The sequence below is a fragment of the Trichosporon asahii genome (assembly GCF_000293215.1).
Source record: "Trichosporon asahii var. asahii CBS 2479 unplaced genomic scaffold scaffold00050, whole genome shotgun sequence".
NCBI classification, from domain to species: Eukaryota; Fungi; Basidiomycota; class Tremellomycetes; order Trichosporonales; family Trichosporonaceae; genus Trichosporon; species Trichosporon asahii.
In genome coordinates, this window is record NW_014040874.1 from 2619577 (window position 1) to 2640308 (window position 20732).

Sequence of the window (20732 nt, forward strand, 5' to 3'; positions counted from 1 at the left end):
GGGGCGGGGTGTAGTGCAGGGTATAGGAAGAGGTCGGTAGCTGGGTAGTAATGCGATGAGAGAGGGCTTTAGGGAGAGAGGGTCGAGGGGGAAAGAGGAAGGATAGGAAGGGGGGTTGAGCGAGGCTGGGCTGGATTACGCCGGGATACGATGATGGACAGGGGCGGGGTAGGTAGGCTTGGTGAGGAAGGATGGGCAGGATTAGGCAGGCCAGGCAAAGATGCACGGAGGAGGGCCGAGCGAGCGAGCGACTGGCGGTGATACAGGGCCGCGGCGACCAGCCAGCGAGCGAGCGAGCGAGCGACCAGGGCGGGGCAGGAGGAAGCAGACTGGAGGGGAAGCACGAGGTAAGGAAGGGGTCGAAAGGATGCACAGTAGGGCTAGTCGTGCTAGCCCAGGGCTGGCTGGCAATGCAAGCCCTAGGCACGGACAGGACTGCTGACCCAGGGCACGGTGGAGGGGAGCCCAGGGTGAACAGGGACACCCCAGGGATGCCTAGGTCAGACAGGCTAGACGGGGCAGACAGGGCAGACAGGGTGCCAGGGATGGATGCCCAGGGATACACCACCGTGTGGGGAGGCGATATCGTGTATGGGGTAAGGGTTCTAATTGAGCTAAACACCACTCGCTCTCTCACCAAAGACGCTTCAAGCTCAACGACAGGTGCAAAGCCATTTACACCGGGAAGCGTTACTTAGAGTTTTGCCAGAATGCAATAGCAGCTCATTACAACTGCACATGCCAGCAAAAACCGTCCGTCAGGAACTAGACATGATTGTTGACTGCGCCCTTAGGAAAGAGCCAGCCGACAACAGATCCAGAGTCCCGATAGAAACGGAGCACGCTCCGCATCGGAAAGACCAGTACGCGAAACAGGAGACACATGCACCGCGGTAGCATTTGTCTCGCGCTCTCTTCCGGAGCAACGAAAAGAGAAGTGCAGGAAAGAGGGAAGGGTCAGGTAGTATTGGTTGACCGGTCCGGGCGTGGGACAAGTGGAGGAAGACATCAGGCAGATGTAGCGGAGTACAGCCTCGACCGCGCAAGGACAGGGACGGAAGAGTCACTCACTGTGTATGTTACAAGATTACGAGTGATGAGGGCGGCTGGGCCCAACGAAAAAATAGAATGCACGGACGGGTGTTGGGTGCGCAAGAGTCTGGACGATAATGTGGAGGTGTGGTATGGTGGAGGAGGGCACGGCCCTTGTTGACTGTTTGCGCTGGTTGGCAGTGGTGACGTTGATAACACGCGGGGTACGAAGCAGAAGGAAGCGCCTACTGATTCGTAAGACGGACTCTGCTTAACGGTCTGGTAGAAGGGTTGCGGCTTGGCTGGTTGGGTTGTCTGTCGTTCGCCGTCTGTAAGCGGATAGCGTAAGACGAGGGTGGTGACTGTTTCGACTACTACTTTCGGCAACTGGAGGACTAAGGTTGGTCGCTAGTCCTTAATCAGAAGGAAGCCGAAATCACAGAGGGGTTGCAATCGATAACGAGGTGCAGTCGTCGGGAAACACGAGGCGAGTGGAGAAGAGAGCAAATCGAGCTGGAGCGATGTGTATACTCGAAGCTGGAGTTGGGGCTGAAGACCGATGCAAGGGTGGAGACAAGATCAGATAAACAGACAGCCAAATGACTGCGGGTTGTTTGGACGAGCGAGGTGTGGGATGTGAAATGTAATGAATATGGGTATGACCAAATGGGCGGGTTCCGATTGTGTTGCCGAGGTGCAATGCTGTGTAGAGTTTGCAGTCGTTGGGAGATATGTCGATGCTGGGTGCTAGAGCGGCTGGGGAAGATGCTGGGTGCTGGAGAATGCGCGATGTGCTGCTAGGGTGGATAAGAGTACACGGGGCTTGCTCGATATGAGGCTGAGGCGAATGTCCAAGAAGCCGGGCGACCACAAGCTCTACGGTGAGCCGTTGTTAGGAAGGGCACAAGTGGGTACGTAAGGTAGGAACGAGGCCTTCGTGGGGGGTAGACGGCCCTTACAGAATAGTAAGGGTTTGGTCGGCTTTTGGAACGACGGAAGAAGAGCAGAGCTTGAGCTCGAGGCTGTCAGATCGAGGCAGAGGCAGATGGAACGATCAGGCGCACGGCGGTGTAAGAGCGCAGGTTGACGATCCGGGATCCCTGTCTCCGACAATTCGAGAAATTCCGAAGCGCTCTTCGTTGTATTCCGCAGTTGCCGTTGTAGGACGACTCAAGTGATCACAATGAGGGAAGGGTGAAGGGTGGAGGTAGGGTGATTGGAGAAGCCACTGGTGTCTATGTTTTGTCTTATCGCCTGCGACGGCCAGCAGTTGGAGGACGATGTCCGTGTGAAGAGGGATGGGGGAAGGAAGACGAAGTCGGGGACGGGTTCTATGCAAGACAAGGGCTGTGGGTAGAAAAGGTGATGAGGACCACTGCTCGTTATAAATGTCTGTCCTGCTGCCGAACACAGGATTATCAGCCACGGCACCACGGCTGCTTTGCAGGCATGAATTCAGGAGTTCCGCTTCGTGCGCATCATAGGCTCCTGGTTACCAGTGTCAAGCCCACCAGGATATCTCAAACGGTAGGCAGAAGCGTATCAGGACCAGCGACAAGGGAACGACGGCGCCAGGAGTGTCAGTCAGCGGGCGGCACCTGGGGAGCTGCAGCTGGTCGGCGGATAGCCCGCTAGGCTGTATTACAGACAAGACTGCGAGGCAAGATATCAGCGTGCGCCTGAACGAGGCATGAGAGCCCAGTCTGGCTTCAAGAGCGGACGGAATGGCAGCTCGTGGCCGGCACCGTCTGGGATCTGCGGACCCGGACCACGGCCTCGGTCCTTGGCCTGATAAACCTTGGACTGGCATGCTGACACCTGCTCCTTCCGTGCTAGGAGTCAGGGCAGGGATCAGCTTGAGCTAATCCACTAGATACCACAATCCGACCGTACTGTCCAGATCAAGCACGCTGCCGATCTGGTGCAGGCAGGACCAGCTGTTTGATCGTAGTTGCAGTGCAGAGGAGAACTGCACCACAGTAACAGGCTGGCATGCTGGATTGCAGGAGCCCGCAGGGTAAAGGTTGATACGGGGCGGAAGGGAAGACGGCAAGGCAGGAGAGGGAGGTTGCTGCGGCTCGCGACTCGGTTCCTCATCCTCTCGGTGCCTCGTTTACAGACCCTCGGGCATTCGGATCCTCACAGGGCAGAAAAAGAGAGTAGCACGAATGTGTCGCTGCACAAGCACGGTGGACACACGGGGCCAGGTAGCGTAAAGGACAGATGGTCGCGCGGCCAACAGACAGGAGCCACCTCCTCGGGTGCGCACGACTCAGGTGTCAGGTACTCCGCACGCTCTGGGCCTCATGCCTCAGCCCCGGGTTCGAGTGCCTCAATCTGAGCAGTTGAGCGAAGCGGCCGTGCGGGCGATGCAGGCCAAGGCCGTCGCTCGGGCGGAATCAGAATGCTTCCAATCCTCTCAACTCCCTATGTCTGTCTGTACAAGCGGAAGGGAACTGCGGAATCACGGTCCGACCGTAGCTGCGAGTTGCTTGCTCGCCGCTCACCTCTTGATCCCTTTATCATCGGCCGCCTGCTTCGTCGTCCCCCCCCCCCACAGTCCTTCTACGCAGGAGTTTCTTGACCTGTTGCTGCATTGGTGACTCACACATCTCTCGTCTCGCAGCCTTGCCTGATCGTCAGAGTGAACCGTTCGGTAGAGACCAGCGTTGGTGCATTCCTTGCTCTGATCTGTTCTGACATTCAAGGATCCAACCTTGCAAGTTCCGCAATCCCATGACTGATGCAATGCCCCTCCTAGCTAACAGTCACGACACGGTCTCCACATTCCAGGCCGCCCCTTTGTTTGACAATGGTGCTCCAATTCGGCGTGGGTTGAGCAGTCTTCGGCCGTCCCAGCGGTTACCGTGCATCCGCCAGCAACGTCAGCAGCTGAACCGGTGGCATGACAAAGGCGCTCGGAATCTCCACGCATCGGGACGTAGCGACAGGCTATGCCAGCAAACCCGAGGCTGTTTCTTCAACTATCCACTCGCTCGGGTCTCTGCTGCTCGCCGCCTCTACCCGCTAGTCATTGCGGCACCTGTACACTAGCGGGCAGAGGCAGCGCTAGCATTAGCAGCCCACGGATACGTGTTCCCGTGACAGTCTCCAACGCGACACCAATCGGCACCGACGCCGATGATTCCTGCAGAATCACCCCAGACGACTCTTATGATCTACATACACACCAGGTGCTGCCCCCCGTGTTACATTCGCTTGGTCATAGAAGAGAGCCAATCTGGATGTCAACAAACAACCCACTCTTCACCGAGGTTCGGGCTGTCTGATTATAATGAGATAGGTGAGCCCGGCCCTATCCCCGGAGTGATTACTGGAGAGACCAAGGTTTCGATTTGAGTTTGTCGTGATCGCAGCAAGCTCCAACGAGGTACGACCGTAAGCTTGGAGTGCAATCCTCGCGATCGCCAAGAGCTCAGCGAGTTTGACGACAGGCATAGGATCGGGACGCAGCTGGAATCGCCATTCATAACTTCGACAGGAGGCAGTCAGGGTCATGGACCGAACCCTTACGTGCCGTTGCTGGGCCCTAGGAAACCACTGAGGCTGCAACGTTATTACTCATCGTTTCATGACAGCTTACCTCAGGGCCCTCCTGAGAGCCTTACGACCATTAGTCACATTGCGGGGTCCGCTGAGACAATACGGATATGCGGATGTCGTCCTTTCTTCGACGCCCACATGGAAGCGCGAACGCCTCGACGCCTTCGAAGCCTCGTTGTCGAGGCCCGCGCAGACGCCCATGCGCCCGTAGCGCTCAGACAGGCCAACAATAGACAACCCGTAGCACGTAGCGCCGTACCGGGGATCTGGTGGATCGGTGGAGCAAGTTGGCGCCGGCGCACTATGAGCTAACGCAGCCAACCTAGGGTCGTGGGCAACCATTCCTACGACTCAACTGCTCCACTGTCACCCCGGCTGATGCGCACGTACGAGAAACACGCAATGAGTCTGTCCCATGCATTCAGCGGCGGAGCAACGGGAGCAGGTGACTCGGGTCGCCTCGCCGCCTCCGCATCGAGTGCGCCGCATGCTTCCCAAACTTTCCTGAGCAATGGTCCTCTCTGATGGTGTGTGCTTACGTTCTCAGATAGATCGTTGCAGGAAGTGCCGTTCCTGCACTTCCGGATTCCGCGTCAACCTGACCCCGTGTCCGGTGTGCACCCGGTGTGCCCGCTGTCTGTGGTGGGTCGGAGGCCGGCGGACGAGGTGAAACGGAACACAGACGGAGTGATCGAGCTGACCGATGACATCATTCATGCGATCGCGATATCACGAGCAGCGATAACCTGGTGTGTTGCTGCAGCTATCATCCTGACGATGGATGGCCAGCTGACCTTGCCCCACTCCCATCAACCGCATACCCCTTGCGTCTTCATGTCACTGACGGCAACATGCGGCCAGCCGTTGCAACCCGCGCAATCCCTTTGCTGGACCTCGGTATGCGCCTGTCGCCAATGGCATGTGATAACGTTTAGTGCGCTCGATAACGGACGCCTGTGTGCGGGGGTCTGCGCACTGAACAAACGCAAGCCGACCCAGCCTCTGCGCCCTGCAGTCACCCCTGCAGCCTCCTGCCGAGGACAGTGGTACGGGTCGAGCTGGCGGACGTGCGTAAGCACTGAAGTGTCTAATGCTGAATTGCGTCCCTGTACTAAATCCTAGCGCAGAAGCATACGACCCTGCTAACCCTGCACTGTGCTAAAGAGTCCATCCCTCACACTCCGGCACTCCCTGCCCAAAGCTCCACCTCGCTAGCAGTATCGCGGATTGCGCCAAGCCTGTGAGGGGAAGGGCGCTCCACTGATGCACTGCATTAGAAATGGTGCTCATGTAATGTGCCGCCCGAACAACCGAGCTCTTCCGTGCAGCAGGATACAGATCATTAAGCAAGCCGTTTTTCCGCTTCAATGCTCCTGATCTCCTGAAAGTGTCTCTGCGCTAATCTGCTTTCTGTCTGACCGGCTCCGTATACTACGGACCCCAAACGTCAGCGGCTCTCGCAGTTGCGTGTTCCCAGTCTGACTGGGCAGCTGACACACTCGAAGCAAGTTGGATTCAGATGGACCTGACTGGGTCACGGGTCAGGTTTGCACCGACCTCGGGTTCCGGCGTTCCATGTCGAAGCCGCTGCGTACCTGATCGCGGATCGCGCACAAGTCGCACCAGCTCACAGCACCGGCTGCGCGTTTTGGCTTCTGCAAACGGGTTCCGGAGACCCACGTTGGGTGACTGAGTCGAGTTGGGTTCGGCCTATTTGGCTTCTGCTTCTTGCGTCAGTCTGAGTGGGTCCTCATGCGTGGCTGCCTTTCATGTCCATTCATGCCTTCCTGTTTCAGTCTGAGCCAGGCAAGGATTGTGGTAGCTCTGGCCGCTAATCCTTTCTCTAACAATCCTTTCCGAACTTGGCAAACTCGCTTGCAGATCTTATCCCATGCCATGAATTCAACAGCTTCGCAGCCACGTAGCAGACCCAAAATGCCTCATGAATCACGCCAGAACAAGAAGATGCAACGCCACAGTCGCCTAAGACACTGATCCAGAAGCAATCTTCTACCATCTCGAGTAGACACAGATACGGGCCAAGGAGTAGGACCCACTTGCCATGATCCGAGACCCGTGTACCCGTGACATAACGTACATCGTTCCTCGCAAGCCGAGGCATCAGTGTTGCCCGTAGCAGTGCGAAATAACAGGCGGGGTACCTGGACGCGCTCGCTTCTGTGTGCATCGCCTACCGAGCTAGTAGTGCGGTTACTCACTCGATCTCGGCGCTATCACGGTGCTAGCCGCAGCCGATCTTATGCTTCTTTCGGCGGGCGCTCAGCGCCTTGGCGTGAGCCACGCCGCGGGCAGCCCACAGACCAGCTAGCTCGCGATCTCTTTTGGTTGCTGAGTCACTAGTCTTCGGCTGCGCGCGCCAAGAACTGGGCGGATACACATTCGTCCACAACCACTTTCCCCTTTGATCTCCGCAAGCTCGCTTGAACGGCGTAACTTTTTCGCCTCCAGTGTCCAGTCGCAGCATCCCACAATTAGCGGGGTGCGGCGACGCGGTGCCCGATGAATTCACAAGTGCCTTCCCCGCGGCTCTCCGTGTATCCCGCTGCACCACGGACGCCGACGCCTGCTCATCTCGGCTGCTGTTGCCATGGCCGAGTCATCCGACGTCATCACGGCACGGCTGATCACGTCTGACGTGCTCGTTACGAGTCCGTGCCGGCCCAATCACTCGGAGTACGGCGCGCTAAGGGCTGATGTCGGCTCTCTAATTCGCTGCCGTCCGATATCGAACCAGATATCAGAATCGTTCCGAAACGTCCCCGGATCGAACTGATCCTAAACCTACGAAGCAAGGGATAGCTTTTCAGCGTTTAACCACGTCGTCAACTGCGCATCATCCTATGCATTCGTGCAACTCATCAGCCGACTCATCGGCTGTCCTTTGCGGGCAAGCAAGGCCGCATACCCCTCATCCTGGCCAATTTGTGCGAGTTTCACAAGCATCGGAATCCACTCGCAATTGACGACTTGTGGCGATTCAGACGCTCGCGTCCAAGCATTCCAGCGTCGTGCGGAATGCTCGCCCTCACTCACCCCGTTGCTCCAGTGGGTTCCGGCCCGTCGACCGGGTTTGCCTTTCCGTTTCGTTTTCATTCAGCGGTCCCAGATCTAAAGTCACACCTGCAAAAACGTAAGACCAAGCAAACTGTCAGCCCCCCGTTCCTCTGCAAGCCGTCCCTTCCAGCTCTCCCGGGCCAGGCCAGGCACACGAGTGCCGCACGCACCCTGCATCCGCCATTTGCGCATGTTAGGTTGGCTGTTAGGCAGACCTCTGGAATCGGCTCATGACCGAGCTTCCCATACTCATTCATTTGAGCTGCCCGCTGCCGACGCCTGGATGCCGTACACTTGCAGAGAAACGCTTTTGCATTCAGCTTCTGCAGTTCTGCAGGCGCAGAGGCTTGTGCGCAGCGCTTTGTGGCAGAAATGCCTCGGTGAGCATCGGCAGGGAATCATAGGGACCACCGGAAGGTTAGAACCAAGGACAGGACAAGCACAGGCGGTGCAATTCACTGTCGCCGACTGAATTGTCGTCAGGCGGGCTGCTGCAGAGCAGCAACGACGCACACTAGGGAGCGGAGATCACACAGCGGACCCGAGACGACAAGCGGGATGCGTGCGAGGTGTGAGTGCGCATGCAGCGTGCGAGTTGCGCTAAGGCATTGGACAGGGACTTTGTGATTGAAGAAAAAGGAGTTCGCGGAGCGCAGCAAGGTCTGGGTAGAAGAAGCAGGTGTGGCACAATTGGCTCGCAGAAACAGCCGAAAGGACTGCAAACTGCCAACTCAGATCCCTACCATCCTTTGAGACCTTTGGGCACGTTTAGCAACATTGAGCAATGTGTTTGGGCCAGGACAGACTGCGTGCATCTTGTTGAGCGCGTTAGCGCCTCGACGCCTCGGTCGTCTGCCAGGACCGAGGCCGCACGACCGAGCCACCCCAAGTACCGAACCCCGGACCGCAATGTTAGCCGTCCAGTAAGATCCTTCGTGAAGTGTGGGACACAAGGGAGTACATATGCTTAAACCATTGGAACCAGCCGCCGAGTGGGCCGGGTGAACCAGGTTCACCGGACCGGAGAGTGGGAGGGTGCTTCCTGGAACCCCGAGCGGGCCGGCGAGACACGTCATCGCCGAGTCGCACAGCACGCTGCACATGCCGATCTGCAGGATCCTGCGCGATCAGATTGGTGCCGCAGGGTCGAAGAAGGCTGGTCACACGCCCGAGGCCGAGTGCTGGAACCCAGCAGGAGGAACATGGAGTGTGTACGAGAGTTGGTGCGAGGTGAAGGAGTACGAGGCTTGTGCGTTTCGAACGTTCGGTCACACCTCGCTCCTCGCTTGTCGCAATCTCAGGTAAGAGCATGTGGTGTGCTACATGTGGTGCCCGCAAGCATGTGGCGACGAATGATGTGCTGGGCAACTCACAGCAGAGAAAAATGCGTGCGGAACTGCAACGAGGCGCACGACGAGCGAGGAACGAGCAGATGAGGGCTGGAAGAATGAGGGACCTTGCGGTTCCAGTGCACCTGAAGACGGCACTCTTACGTTGATTCCCATGCTATGCCTGGCCATCAGGTCATGCTCGTTAACCATCAGCTTCTGGTTATCGCTTCAACACACAGCCGGGGGCGATATGCATATCGCCATCTCGTCAGAGGCGCACCATGCCAGGCAGAGCTGATCTCCAGCATTTGCGGCGGAGGCGGCGGAGGCGGCGCCGCCGGGTGGAAGATCCTGGCATCGTCATCCTCTTCCATTCACTCCCAGGCTTCTTCCAAGCTCCAAGCGAATGGATTACGGGACAGTTCCCAGTTCCAGTGAATCAAAGCGCAGGGTGTCGCAGGGTCGCCCGGCGAGCGGGCACTGGAACCGCCCCGGCGACGACGTACTGGAGCCCGCGCCGCGCCCCGGGATCTGTGGATCTCGGCGACGAGTACGGTTGAGGACCGAGGGCGATCGGCGGTGAATTGCAAGAGAGCCTCACCGAGCCGGCTGTCTGAACCATAAGATCTCTTTACGACCGTTCAGCCCACGGCCTGGGCTGCTCGAGACTGTCAAAAGTAAGCATTAGGTGTGGCTGTGCGGAAGTGTGCTGATCCAGAACAATCTCGCACCTCTACAGGGACAGCAAACGTCCGGTCTGTGCCAGACAGAAGTCGAACAACCGCTACTCTATCTGGAGCTCGCTACTCAAGCTCACACCCAAAGCCAATGATGGAATGTCCGGGCCATATCTCATGCTGTTGTGCTTAACTCTCTCGCACTTCGGAATCCGGCCTGGTATGCTTGACGACTCACTCCTGAGCCTGTTGTGCTGACCTGGAAGCTAACCTGAGTGCTGACGTCCGTGGCGACAGGGCCCAGAGCCCAGACGTAGGGAAGCAGACTCAAGGTTGTTCCTCGGATCCTCGTGCTCCCTCCGTGCCCTCCGTGCCATCCGTGCGTACCTGCATGCCTGTGTTTACCATGGCCTCATGTGTGTCCGCATGTGTGGACGAGGAACATTACGTCCTAGTCGCCCTTTGTCCTTCACATCTGGCCGTTACCCATGTGGGTCCGCTTGACCCTGTTCGTGGGCGTGGGTGGCTTTGAGCTTCCATGGACCTGCTCGAACTTCCAGGGATTCTCCAAAGATTCGTCCACTGCGGTCTCCTCTTTTGGTCCAGAACAGGGTCAGCATGGGCTTGTGCATACCGCCTCTGACGTACGGAGTGCTGACTACAGCCGACGACGGCCCAGATCCGATAAGGGGCGGAGAACGCCGCACCTACGCCGCAGCGCGGCGACAGCGGCGGCAGGTGTGATCAGCAACACCCTCTGCGGTGCTGCCACCCTGTGAGCATGACGAAAAGACAATGTCATCTTCATCACAAGCCGAGGCTGGTGGAAGACGACCGTTTATGTTCGGCATCCCATCACTTTACTGCTTGCCCCATATCGGTCGTCCTGGAGCGTCGGACAATTGGCGGATAGAGGGGGTTGGCGCTGCCCCATCGACCTCAGCAGGCCTGGCCAACGGCTGATGAGCCTTTCACTGCATACTCCCTCATGGGACCATCGGGGGAGGTAGGAATATGCGAGGTGGGCACAACGGCGGCACGGTCATTGATCCCGAGCTCGATGTCGGAGGCTATATCATGGCGTACCAGCGGTGCAGTGCAGAAGCACTTGCATCTACGAACACCCGCCCCCGCTACAGCGCGCACACGACTGACTGTCACAACTCATGAGAAGATAAGGGTGCAGATAGACTTCGCTGAATACGCCACTAACCCGACTGTCCTGATGCCCTTTGACTAATCCGGTCGACCGGACATGGCGCTTGCCCAACCTGACCTTATCGCGGATGTGCGCGGCACGGAGGAGCCGAGTAAGCTTAGCAAAACGAGGGGCCTCCTTCATGCGCACACCCAATGCATCATTGCTTCGTGATGCCTGGAGCCGTACTGAGATGAGGTGGTCACCGCTTGATCTGGCGTGCTTGCTTCTGCTTGAACTCTTCCGCGAGATGGGCTTTAAGCTGGGGCATGTTTCCAAACTCCTTGTCGCAGTGTAGGCAGACGAGTGGAGATTTCAAGAGGGCCTCCTTGTCACGCTTCACAATCACGAGCTTCTGCGCCAAGTCAGCATCGCCTCCGTTCAGTGCGCCACGTCCAGCTCAGACGAGATCTACCTGGAAGGGCCATAGTCGTTGCTTCCGCCCTCCTTGGCAGAAATGAAAGAATAGGGGGGAATAGTGGGAGGCCGGAGCCTTCCAGCAATTCAAGTGGTCGGACAGGGTTGTCGTCTCATTCAACTTGGACATCCGTAAGGACGGATACCGGTGTACGCCCAGGAACCACCCGGGTCCTGCTCGGTTCTCGCCCATGTGATGCGGGGGTGCCCAGGATGCGAGTAGACGCTCTCCAAGATGCTGCCGCTCGCCTCGACGTCCGACAAGAGGCGCACCCGTTCCTCAAGGACGGACACTCGTCCCTCTCAGTACTCACGTCATCAGTCTCATCGAGAGGCACAAAGAATCCCAGCTTTGGGTTGAAGCTGTTGTAGTGCTTCTTCGTCTTCAGGCTCGGGGACACCAGGTCATCGGAAATCACATGCAAATGCAAGTGCCTGTGGGCGGTGTTAGCTTCCGACGCCGCTGGAAAGCGATGGAGACTGTCGCCGGACCGAGATCCGCTCGCGGTGAATCCCGCACTGAGACATCGCGGAAGTGTGACCGCTGGATGAATGTAGAGGAACAGGAACGTCAAGAATGGAAAAGGAAATCTGCAGGAGGTCCCTCGTCTCCGATCAGACGCGGTCACCATGGCCGCACGGAGTCGATACCCAAACTTCTGTCAGAAGGGTCGTTACGAGGGCTGTCCTGGTTCCTTCGACCGCGTTTCTTGGAAAGCAGATGCCCTTGAGTCATCGCACTCTGACAGTGTCTGTCCCTGCTGCGGTGCTACGGACATTCACGGTGACGCAGACGACGGTGGTCGCTTGACTCTTACCTCATAGATGGGACGGAGTGGAAGCCGGTATTCACGTGCCACTCCAAGCCATGCGTCTTGACCATCTCATCGCGCACCATGTCCACGACCTCTGCAGCAGCCTCCCTCAGAGCTGCAAGAACCTCCTCGTGGTCCGGGTCCTGAAGCAGTACGCTCAAGTTGTCGAGATCAGCTTCCTTGAGCTGTTTTGTCTCCGTGACGACGAAAGGGATCTTGGGCAGGACGAGGAAGTGGTACATCGCCTTGGGATAGGCGTCGAACACTGCAATACATTTCGGCGTCTCCAGGAGCAGCACGCTCGGGGGAAGCGACGCCGTTGGGTTCTTCGCCTTCGCAAAGTCTCGGAGAGCGAACAGGTTCATGGCCCGCAGTTCTGCGCCTCTGGCGTCTTTGACCCGTGGCGTTGAATGCCTCAGCCTCCTTCGGAAACGAGATCGGTTGCGATGTTTGGAATGTCCGTGCACCTCAGCTGACGCTGAGAAGAGCTCGAGGGATGCACGAGGTTCTGTTATCAACAGCCTACGTATTTCCTTATCGACGCTCTGATGAAGCAGAGCTAATCGGCGTCCGACGACGGGGTCTGCTCTGAACTGGGGAGAATGCGGGGCCAGCTTCAACGGAGTCGTACTCTCGTGGAGCCTCCACCACGTTGCCTTCGATACCAATCTGATCGTTCAGCTCAGTTCGCAACACCGCCGACAACCTGAACGCTGGCAACGTACCACGCTGTAGGTCGTCGAGCGAGCCTAAGCTGACGTCCGAACTAGACCCCGAGGTATACCGTTGACGTTATGTGAACAGCAGGCACAAGGCTGGAATCGTCCGCAGTCTGTCAGGATGTCGTGATGACGAGGCGTCTCTGTCGCTGGGCACGTTTCGATCTGTGAAAGAAGCTCTTGTCGGTGCCTGATTCGAACGGACTTCCAGTTTCAGTACGTTGCAAGAGAAAGCGTGAGAGCGATGCTGCGGTTTTGAGCTCCCGAAAGCTGGAACGTCAAGGTCAAGATCCTCTTCACATCTGGGCAATGCCCAGCGCCTCTGAAAAGAGAACTGACCTCGTGGATCTTGACTCTTGCTCTTGTGAATGTTAACAGCGTAAGTGATGCGCTGGCTGGTTTCAAGCCCGGTACGTCGAGTGTGTGGGAAGTGCTGAATCGTTTGAGGAACGCGTAAAGACGCGACATGACACAATCATCTGCACGCGGACTAGACCTCATCTCCGCCTCACGTGAGTGGCACGCGACTCAGATCACGTGAAGCTCAAGGCGGTCGCCGGAAGTTCGGAGAGGCAGGCAAGAGCACGATGGTCACCCGACAGCATCGTCTGACATCCTCTGAAGGGTGCAAACTGCGGTCCAGAGCATCGATGTACCCTCGACGCGGGACTTTGTTGTCAAAGTTGACAAATGAGGAGGACGCGTGCTGCGGCCCCGCTCCAGGATCATCCAAACGAGAGCTGCCAGCAAGGCCGGGCCATGACCCGACGTCATGTGCGGGCCATGAATGACGTCAGGTGCCATTCGTACGGTACTAGCCATCCACTCACAGTGTCAGGTTTCTGGTTTCGCGGCAGGGATTGACGTCATGACAAGCATGCAACCGGCTCGGCTGTTGGCATCAGTGGCATCAACGGGACTCCTTGTGCTCCAGGAGGTCCGAAAACTGCTCGTCCTGCTGGCCCTTTTTAGACGCAGCGCGGGACTGTGAACAGACACCTCCCACCTCCGTTTCTTGCTACGAACAACGAACACAATGCGTCCTGCCGCCATCCGCCTCTCTGTCTCTCGCGCCCAGGGCGCTATGGTGAGTTGCTGCAATGTTGCGGACGCGATCAAGCCGGGTGGCTTGACGTGGCTGCTCGCTGCCACTAGGCGTCGCGTCTGGTTCGTCCGTGAGCAAGTTGGCTGACTTTTCCCTCAGCGCCCCGTCGCCCGCCCCATCGGCATGCAGGCTCGCCCTCGCGTCGCCCAGCAGTCCCAGAAGATCTCGCAGGTCCGCTACAACTCGTCGTCCTCGGGCGGCTCGGGTGACGTTCCCAACACTGTCATTCTCGCGACTCTTGTCGCTATCGCTGTCGGTGGATACGTCTACCTCAAGCCCATCCGCAATGTCGCTGCCAAGGTTGACCAGGCCACCGACCAGCTCCAGGGCGTCGGCCAGAAGGCCCAGAAGCTCGCTGAGCAGGGTGCCGACATTGCCAAGGAGGGAGCTGAGAAGGTTGCCGACCAGGGCGCTTCCGGCCTCATGGACCTCGCTGGCATGATCTGGCCCGCTGGCGCTGCTCTGGCTACCGGCGGTATCGGTGGTCTCCTCACCCAGCTCAAGGGCGGTGACCTCGACAACGTCATTGAGAAGCTCAAGAAGTACGGCGGTGACGATGTCAAGAACATTATCGACGAGGTCCAGAAGGCCCTCCAGAAGGCTGACAACGACCCCACCAAGGTCGACTGGAAGTCGCTTGCTCAGTCGCTCTCCAAGCAGTACGGCGGCAAGTACCAGAGCACCATTGACGTGAGTACCGAGGCATTTTTGCGAATTGTTGGAGCATTATGCTGATACGTATCCCAGACCCTGATCGGCAAGGTTCCCTCGCAGGACGAGATCAACGACTACCTCAAGAAGGCTAAGGAGGCCAGCAAGGACCAGCTTAAGAAGCTCGACGACGCTGCCAACCAGGTCTACAAGTCGATTGAGAAGGCCTCGAAGGACGGCAAGGACAAGGGCGAGGCCTTTGTCAAGGGTATCACGGACGCCACTCCCGATGACCTTAACAACATGATCGACCAGGTCAAGGACATGGCCAAGTCTGTCGGTATCCCCGCCGACCAGATCGAGAGCTACCTCAAGGTCAAGGCCAAGGACTCGATCACGAACGCGCAGGAGTGGGCCGACACGATCCAGAACAACGCCGAGACCTTCATCCAGTGGTCGCCCGTTGGACCTGACACGATCGTCGAGAAGGTCTCCGAGTTCTCCCCCGCCATGGGCAAGGTTGTTCAGGAGCTCCTTAACGACGCCCAGGACAAGCTCAAGCAGGGCAAGAAGGTCCTCGACAAGGAGGGCGACAAGGCCAAGAAGGCCATCGACCAGTCGAACGACTCGTCCTCCAAGTCGTCCAAGAAGTAAAGACAGTAACAGTAGACAAGTAAAACATGTAGCAATTGGGAACCATCATGCATCTTTCTTGAATGTAGGCAAAGTGCACGCGGCTGCTTTGTGAGACGCACAGATAGAGAAGGTGGTCACCGAGGTCGTCGCGTGATTCACCGATGTGACGGGCGAAGTCCGTGAATGAGACCTGTGTCCGTAGCTTGGTGGGGCCACTTGTCACATTTTACGCACCTGCGCACAATGCGCAAGCGTCCGCTGTGCACGCCACGGAGCGTAGCGCCGTTCTCGCAATCTTCTGCATGCATAACGCCTATTTGTCGTGACGGAGGGTCGCCACTGGGTGGGTGGACTGCCCCAATGCGGCACGGCCCTGACGCGATTGTCTAGGTGGGGCCCACTTACAGTCCCATGTGCGTCACTCCAGCCGTCGCGCCGCCGCCCGGCCATCCCGGGTGTGCCAAGCCCAATCGGGACGTCTATATCTCGATCTCCTCATTCCTCCTCTGTGATCCACCCACACCGCTACATTCACCACCATGCGCATCGCCGCCCTCGCCCTCCTCCCCCTCCTCGCTGTACCGGCTGCGGCCGACCTGGCGCAGGACGCGTTCCAGTGGGCCGCGGACATCATCGACGGCAACTCGGCCCCGGCCCCCAAGTCGGACGATGTCCACATCATGAATGGCTGGAAGTACTCCGACTGCGGTACGTGCTGCAATTCGCGAAGAGACACAGCTGACGGAATCAGGTCTCCCCACTGACGCGATGTGAGTGCGGCGCAGCGGCTGACGCCATGCGCGTATGGACGGGGGGCTTTGGGTGGCAAAATGCTGACGACAAGCACGCTCGAGAGCATCGAGCTCTCGCCCGACCCTCCCCAGGCCGGCAAGAATCTCACCGTCACCGTCCGCGGCAGGGCCAACGAGAAGATTGAGGTGCGTCCTGGTGCCGATGCTGAAGCGGCCCGCGGCTGTGTCACCGGGGGTGACACCCCACCCGCGCACAAACACTGACCAGCAGGAGGGCGCCTACGCCGATGTCACCGTCAAGCTTGGTCTGATCAAGCTTATTCAGAAGCGCTTCGATGTCTGCGAGGAGGCGTGAGTTTAGGACGGTAGCGTGCAACTGACCCCCAGCCGTAACGCGAATGCCACGCTCCAGTGCCCCATCCAGAAGGGCGACTACACCGTCGTCCAGGAGGTCGCCCTCCCCAAGGAGATCCCCCAGGGTAAGTCGATCTGCGCAGCAAGTGGAGCTTCTCGAACGCCTGCGACGGATACTCGCACCCCGATTTGCCCGTAGCAAGTGTCGATCATCCTTCGGGTGACCCGACGCAGCTCCTATCGGGGTAGAAACTCGGGGCCACGTCGAGAACGACACAGCTCCACCGTAGAGATTGCGTTCCGTGTTTCCCATCTTGCAGATTTCTTCGGCGGTCGAGCTAACGTCTCAGCCAAGTTCGTCGTCAACGTTCGCGGCTACACTGCCGACGACGACGACATGGTATGCCTCGATCTCGCTGTCGATTTTGTGAGTTGAGCACGTGTGAGGACGACTAACTGACCACAGACGAACCCCGACAAGTTCTGGTGAACGCCTTAGACTCTCGTTCATTTAGCTCATCACGATTCGGCTTCCCTAATGCATTGAATGATAAGGCTTCGGACTCTGTCCTCCTGTGCGCGCGGAAGGGCATATGGTTGCATCTCAGATGATAGGGGCGAATCGAAGGGGGTAAGGTGGGGGATATGGAACATGCAGGGTGATGTGGGCGTCTCTCGGGGTGCGAGAGACTCTAGGAGGGACTGTGGATGTTTCTGTGGATGGGGATAGATGCTTCAGACAGATTGTTCTTATTCTCTGGTCCAGTTCTACGTCGGAGGGGAAGGTGTCGCGGCGGGCCACAATGAGGGTGCAGGAAATCTGCACTGGTCGGGGTGGAAGGAGTAGGTGGCATGAGCGGGAGTATCATCAACGACGCTGCCTCCTCGTCGTCAAAGTCGTTATTGGTCGTAATCAGGCCTTGGGTCTTCACATGCTGGCTAGTGGAGCTGCTCATTCGTGAGCACCGGCAACGTTTTGGACGCCATCGCCTACATGTCCGCCATTGAGCGCAGCGAGGGTCTCGTGGTTGACGACGCCGTTCGTAGCGGTCGCATACGCGGCAGCGACGTTGTGCTCGGCGTGCTGCTGTTGCTGGTGCTGGTGTTGGCTCATGGCGAGCCTGAGGCTGTTCAGATTGTTGACGACGGTCTGATGCGATCTGATATCAGCTAAGTGCGAAGATCGGTTAACTTACGCGGTGAGGAGCTGGTGCTGCTCTTGGAGAACTTGGTGCTGGCGGGTGAGGTTTTCGAACTTCTCCCTCTCCGCCTCGATGTGCGTCACTGCGCGCTCGAGTAGGACCGTCTTGGAGCAGCGCTGGAACGTGGCTGGGAGCGCCTTGCGAAGGCGTTCGAATCCGTCACGCAGCTCATTGCGGCGGCGCTGGCTTCAGCTATGCTCTGTCGCGCTTTCAAGGAGCTGACTCACCTGTTCACTTTGAATGCGGGCCGTCCTGGTGTCGCGTGGGCCCTCCTTCGGCGAGGTCTGTTCCTTGGGCGGCTGGTTGCTGGGCCGATGGTCCGAGTCACTATTGTCAGACCTGACGTTCGGGTTTGCGTCTCGCAGATCTCGGGAAACTCGGGGAACGGCGGGGGCGGCTCTCGTAGACTGGATGGGCTGGGTCTGAGGCTGGGTCTGGGACTGAGTCTGGGAGGGCTGGAAGACTAACTTTCCTGAACGCGGCTCGATGTCGGCGTCCTCCTCGTCGTTGCTTGACCCGATACTGAGCCTGGCACCCTTCATCTGTGCCTGCACGCGTTGCGGGACCGGCTGGCCGAACGGGTAACCTGCATAGGCGCCGGCCCCTGAGCTGAAGGCCAGTGCGTTCTCGGACGGACTGTGAGGCGGCGAGATACCGTGACTACCGTGCACGGCTTGGTTGTAAAGCCAGTTGGCGTGGCCCGGGGACAGGTCGTTAAGCTGCGCGGTGAGCGCGCCGACTGGCGAGATGGGGGTGTGCAGAGTGCCCGGCATCATGGTCGTTGGAACTCCCTGCACACCCTGGCCCGCGATCGAGTGCATGAAGGCCGACGATGGCACCGCCGTTCCGGACACCATGGCGTGGTACTTGACACCACCGTTGGGGGTGTCGGGCATGGTGCCATTGTGGTGGGACTGGTGAGACTGCAGTGCCACGCCTCCGGCATGGCCAGATCCGTAGTTGACTGGGGATGTCAGCTCTCGTGCCACGAACAGTCTCGGGGGTCTGGGGGCGGCGCGGCAGCCGGGAAGCGCCATGGTCGCACGAGTGTCGGAATGCTCGGGGCGCTCGGACTCACCAAGGCTTTGGTCGTAGAGGTATGGCGGTCCGCCATACTGGAATCCCATGCCTAATGTCTGGGGGTCCTGGGGTGGCAGCTGGGGCGAGTGCTGCGAGACGCCTGTGCCGTGACCTTGCGCGGAATGACGACTCACGTGGGAGACGAGATCGATGGGATCCTGCAATCCAACACGGTCCGGAGGCGTCTGGAGCGGGGTCTGGATCGGGGTCTGCGTCGGATCCGTCTTGGCCTTGGGCTGGTTGATGGCCTGGGCGCCGCTGATGTCGGGTTTCTCCTCCTCCTCACCGGGGAGCGGACCGCTGCCAGACATGTTCGAGGGGCTTGACGATCCAGGCGAGTTGTTCAGGTAGTCTTTCATTCCTATTCTGGTCAGCACCCATCTTGGGGGGAGGAAGGTGGGCCAGTTGGCTGGGGCTATGGCCGGCAAAGCTTGGACCGAACTGCCAACTGCCAGGGGTGCTTCGTGTCTCAATGACATAGTACATGGAATATCGAGGGGTCGTCGTCGTCGAAAGCATCCGCAACATGACCATCAGACCGCGCTCAGGCAGAACTGTCGGTGCAGACGACGGCGCATCTTCTGGGTTCGCTTGCGAGGGGGCGCTTGCCAGTTCGAGGCAAGGCAAGGACTCTGTGTCGGAGGCACAGACACAGCGATGGGTCTAACTCGATCGGTGACTATCGTGCGACGTACGGAGGGGGCTTGTGCCAGTGCAGAAGGCAGGGAAGACTGTGGAAGCAAAGGAAGTGGACTCACAGAATAGGGAAGGCGCGAGACTGCAAGGGAAGGGATGATGAGAGTTGAACTGATGGCGAGGGCGAGAGGTTAAGTATGTGAACGGCAATGATGAGAGAAGCAGAAGTGAGATTCCGTCAGTTGCCTGGGAGAAGCGATGTCAGCAGTGGAGAGAGGAAGAGCGCTGTGGGTGTTCTGGGTGCCAGACGCGACTCACGCCAGCTGGTATGCCGCAACAATGGGATTTCGGACGGTGCCAGGCGTGAAGGGCTGTGGCAGCGCGCGGATATGATGGGGTCGGGGTGGAACTCAGGGGCCCTGGGGACACACACAAGATTCCAAGGGAAGTTGAACGCCCAAGGTACGAACACGATGTGAGGTCGAGGGTCGCGAGGATCTTGAAGATGGGAGGAGCAGCGGGATGCAGGCGAGGTACGAGAATCGAGGACGAGGATCAAGGAAAGAGGCGCACCGCGCGTCGACGGCGTAATGCGCAGAGGGCCAGAGGCGGAGGGAGCTCAGGCGCCGAGAGACGCAGTGGTTAGATGTTCAGGCGGGTTAAGGGGAAGTGGAAGAGAGAGAGAGAAGGGAAGACGTGAATATGAGAGGCACAAAGGGGGTCCGAGCACTCGAGCGCGATCGTAGCCATGTCACCCACGGTACGCTGCCCCGCCGCGCCCCTCGCCCTCCGCTGCCGAGGAACGACGAAGCCACCGATCCCAGCGCAAGCGGCACGACCATGCAGTCCGTGCAGAGCCGCCCTTGGTCACGGAGCCTGAAGCCTAAATGACTCCTTGGATCCTTGAGACGCCATGGCAACCTTTGGGTCTTGGAACGACGGACGCGTGAGTGCCGCGCTCCCCCTCGCGTGCGTCGCCTCTCATGTCCCCGGCCCCTCTCATTCCATCTTTTCATCGTGCTCCTGAGACATCTGAGACGTCGGCGATGCAGCTACGGGGAATCATGCGCTCGATGGTGCGATTCGCAAGCCCCGTACGCTTCGGATCAGACTGGTCAGATCGGTATTCAGCCGACACTGCGCCTTCCCCGCCATGTCGTGTCCCGCTGTGCCCGACCAGTCGCGACCAAGATGCCCCGAACCAGGCATCCAGGCCTTTCTTCGCATTATATTCTCCGCGAATCAATCCGTTAGAGTTCCCATCACCGCGACCTTGAATTGTCACAGGCGGATCCAGTGATCATATTGCCCGCAGTCCGATCTTCGTCAGAGCACAGTCAATGTCATCGAGTCAACGCACATCGTCAGCACAAAGCAGCCAATACCACAGAGACCGCCAGTCTGCAGAGCTGCACCATCGTTTGATGCCCTCGGGCTCGCCAATCTGCGTGACTCTGGGCAGGCGATTGGTATTGCGTATCAAGGTAT

At 58.5% G+C, this 20732-nt stretch overlaps 5 protein-coding genes across 5 annotated transcripts; 3 read left to right on the forward strand and 2 right to left on the reverse strand.

Annotated features, from left to right (window-relative positions):
- Nucleotides 1–410: 410 nt before the first annotated feature.
- On the forward strand, nucleotides 411–698 carry A1Q1_02216 (uncharacterized protein; the record flags this gene model as incomplete). Its single annotated transcript, XM_014325161.1, has 1 exon — nucleotides 411–698. One exon carries the CDS (start codon nucleotides 411–413, stop codon nucleotides 696–698), a length of 288 nt encoding a protein of 95 aa, XP_014180636.1.
- Nucleotides 699–10618: 9920 nt separating this feature from the next.
- Nucleotides 10619–12474, reverse strand: A1Q1_02217 (uncharacterized protein; the record flags this gene model as incomplete). The annotated part of the gene is made up of 5 exons (XM_014325162.1): nucleotides 10619–10749; nucleotides 10835–11043; nucleotides 11084–11232; nucleotides 11609–11729; nucleotides 12113–12474. 5 exons carry the CDS (start codon nucleotides 12472–12474, stop codon nucleotides 10619–10621), a joined length of 972 nt encoding a protein of 323 aa, XP_014180637.1.
- A 1390-nt stretch (nucleotides 12475–13864) lies between these two features.
- On the forward strand, nucleotides 13865–15238 carry A1Q1_02218 (uncharacterized protein; the record flags this gene model as incomplete). The annotated part of the gene is made up of 3 exons (XM_014325163.1): nucleotides 13865–13915; nucleotides 14033–14623; nucleotides 14681–15238. 3 exons carry the CDS (start codon nucleotides 13865–13867, stop codon nucleotides 15236–15238), a joined length of 1200 nt encoding a protein of 399 aa, XP_014180638.1.
- A 521-nt stretch (nucleotides 15239–15759) lies between these two features.
- A1Q1_02219 (uncharacterized protein) lies at nucleotides 15760–16816 on the forward strand (the record flags this gene model as incomplete). Its single annotated transcript, XM_014325164.1, has 7 exons — nucleotides 15760–15928; nucleotides 15972–15990; nucleotides 16065–16158; nucleotides 16244–16323; nucleotides 16385–16451; nucleotides 16526–16753; nucleotides 16793–16816. 7 exons carry the CDS (start codon nucleotides 15760–15762, stop codon nucleotides 16814–16816), a joined length of 681 nt encoding a protein of 226 aa, XP_014180639.1.
- A 462-nt stretch (nucleotides 16817–17278) lies between these two features.
- A1Q1_02220 (uncharacterized protein) lies at nucleotides 17279–19087 on the reverse strand (the record flags this gene model as incomplete). The annotated part of the gene is made up of 3 exons (XM_014325165.1): nucleotides 17279–17453; nucleotides 17523–17710; nucleotides 17756–19087. The coding sequence occupies 3 exons, from the start codon at nucleotides 19085–19087 to the stop codon at nucleotides 17279–17281; spliced, it is 1695 nt and encodes a 564-aa protein (XP_014180640.1).
- Nucleotides 19088–20732: the final 1645 nt, after the last annotated feature.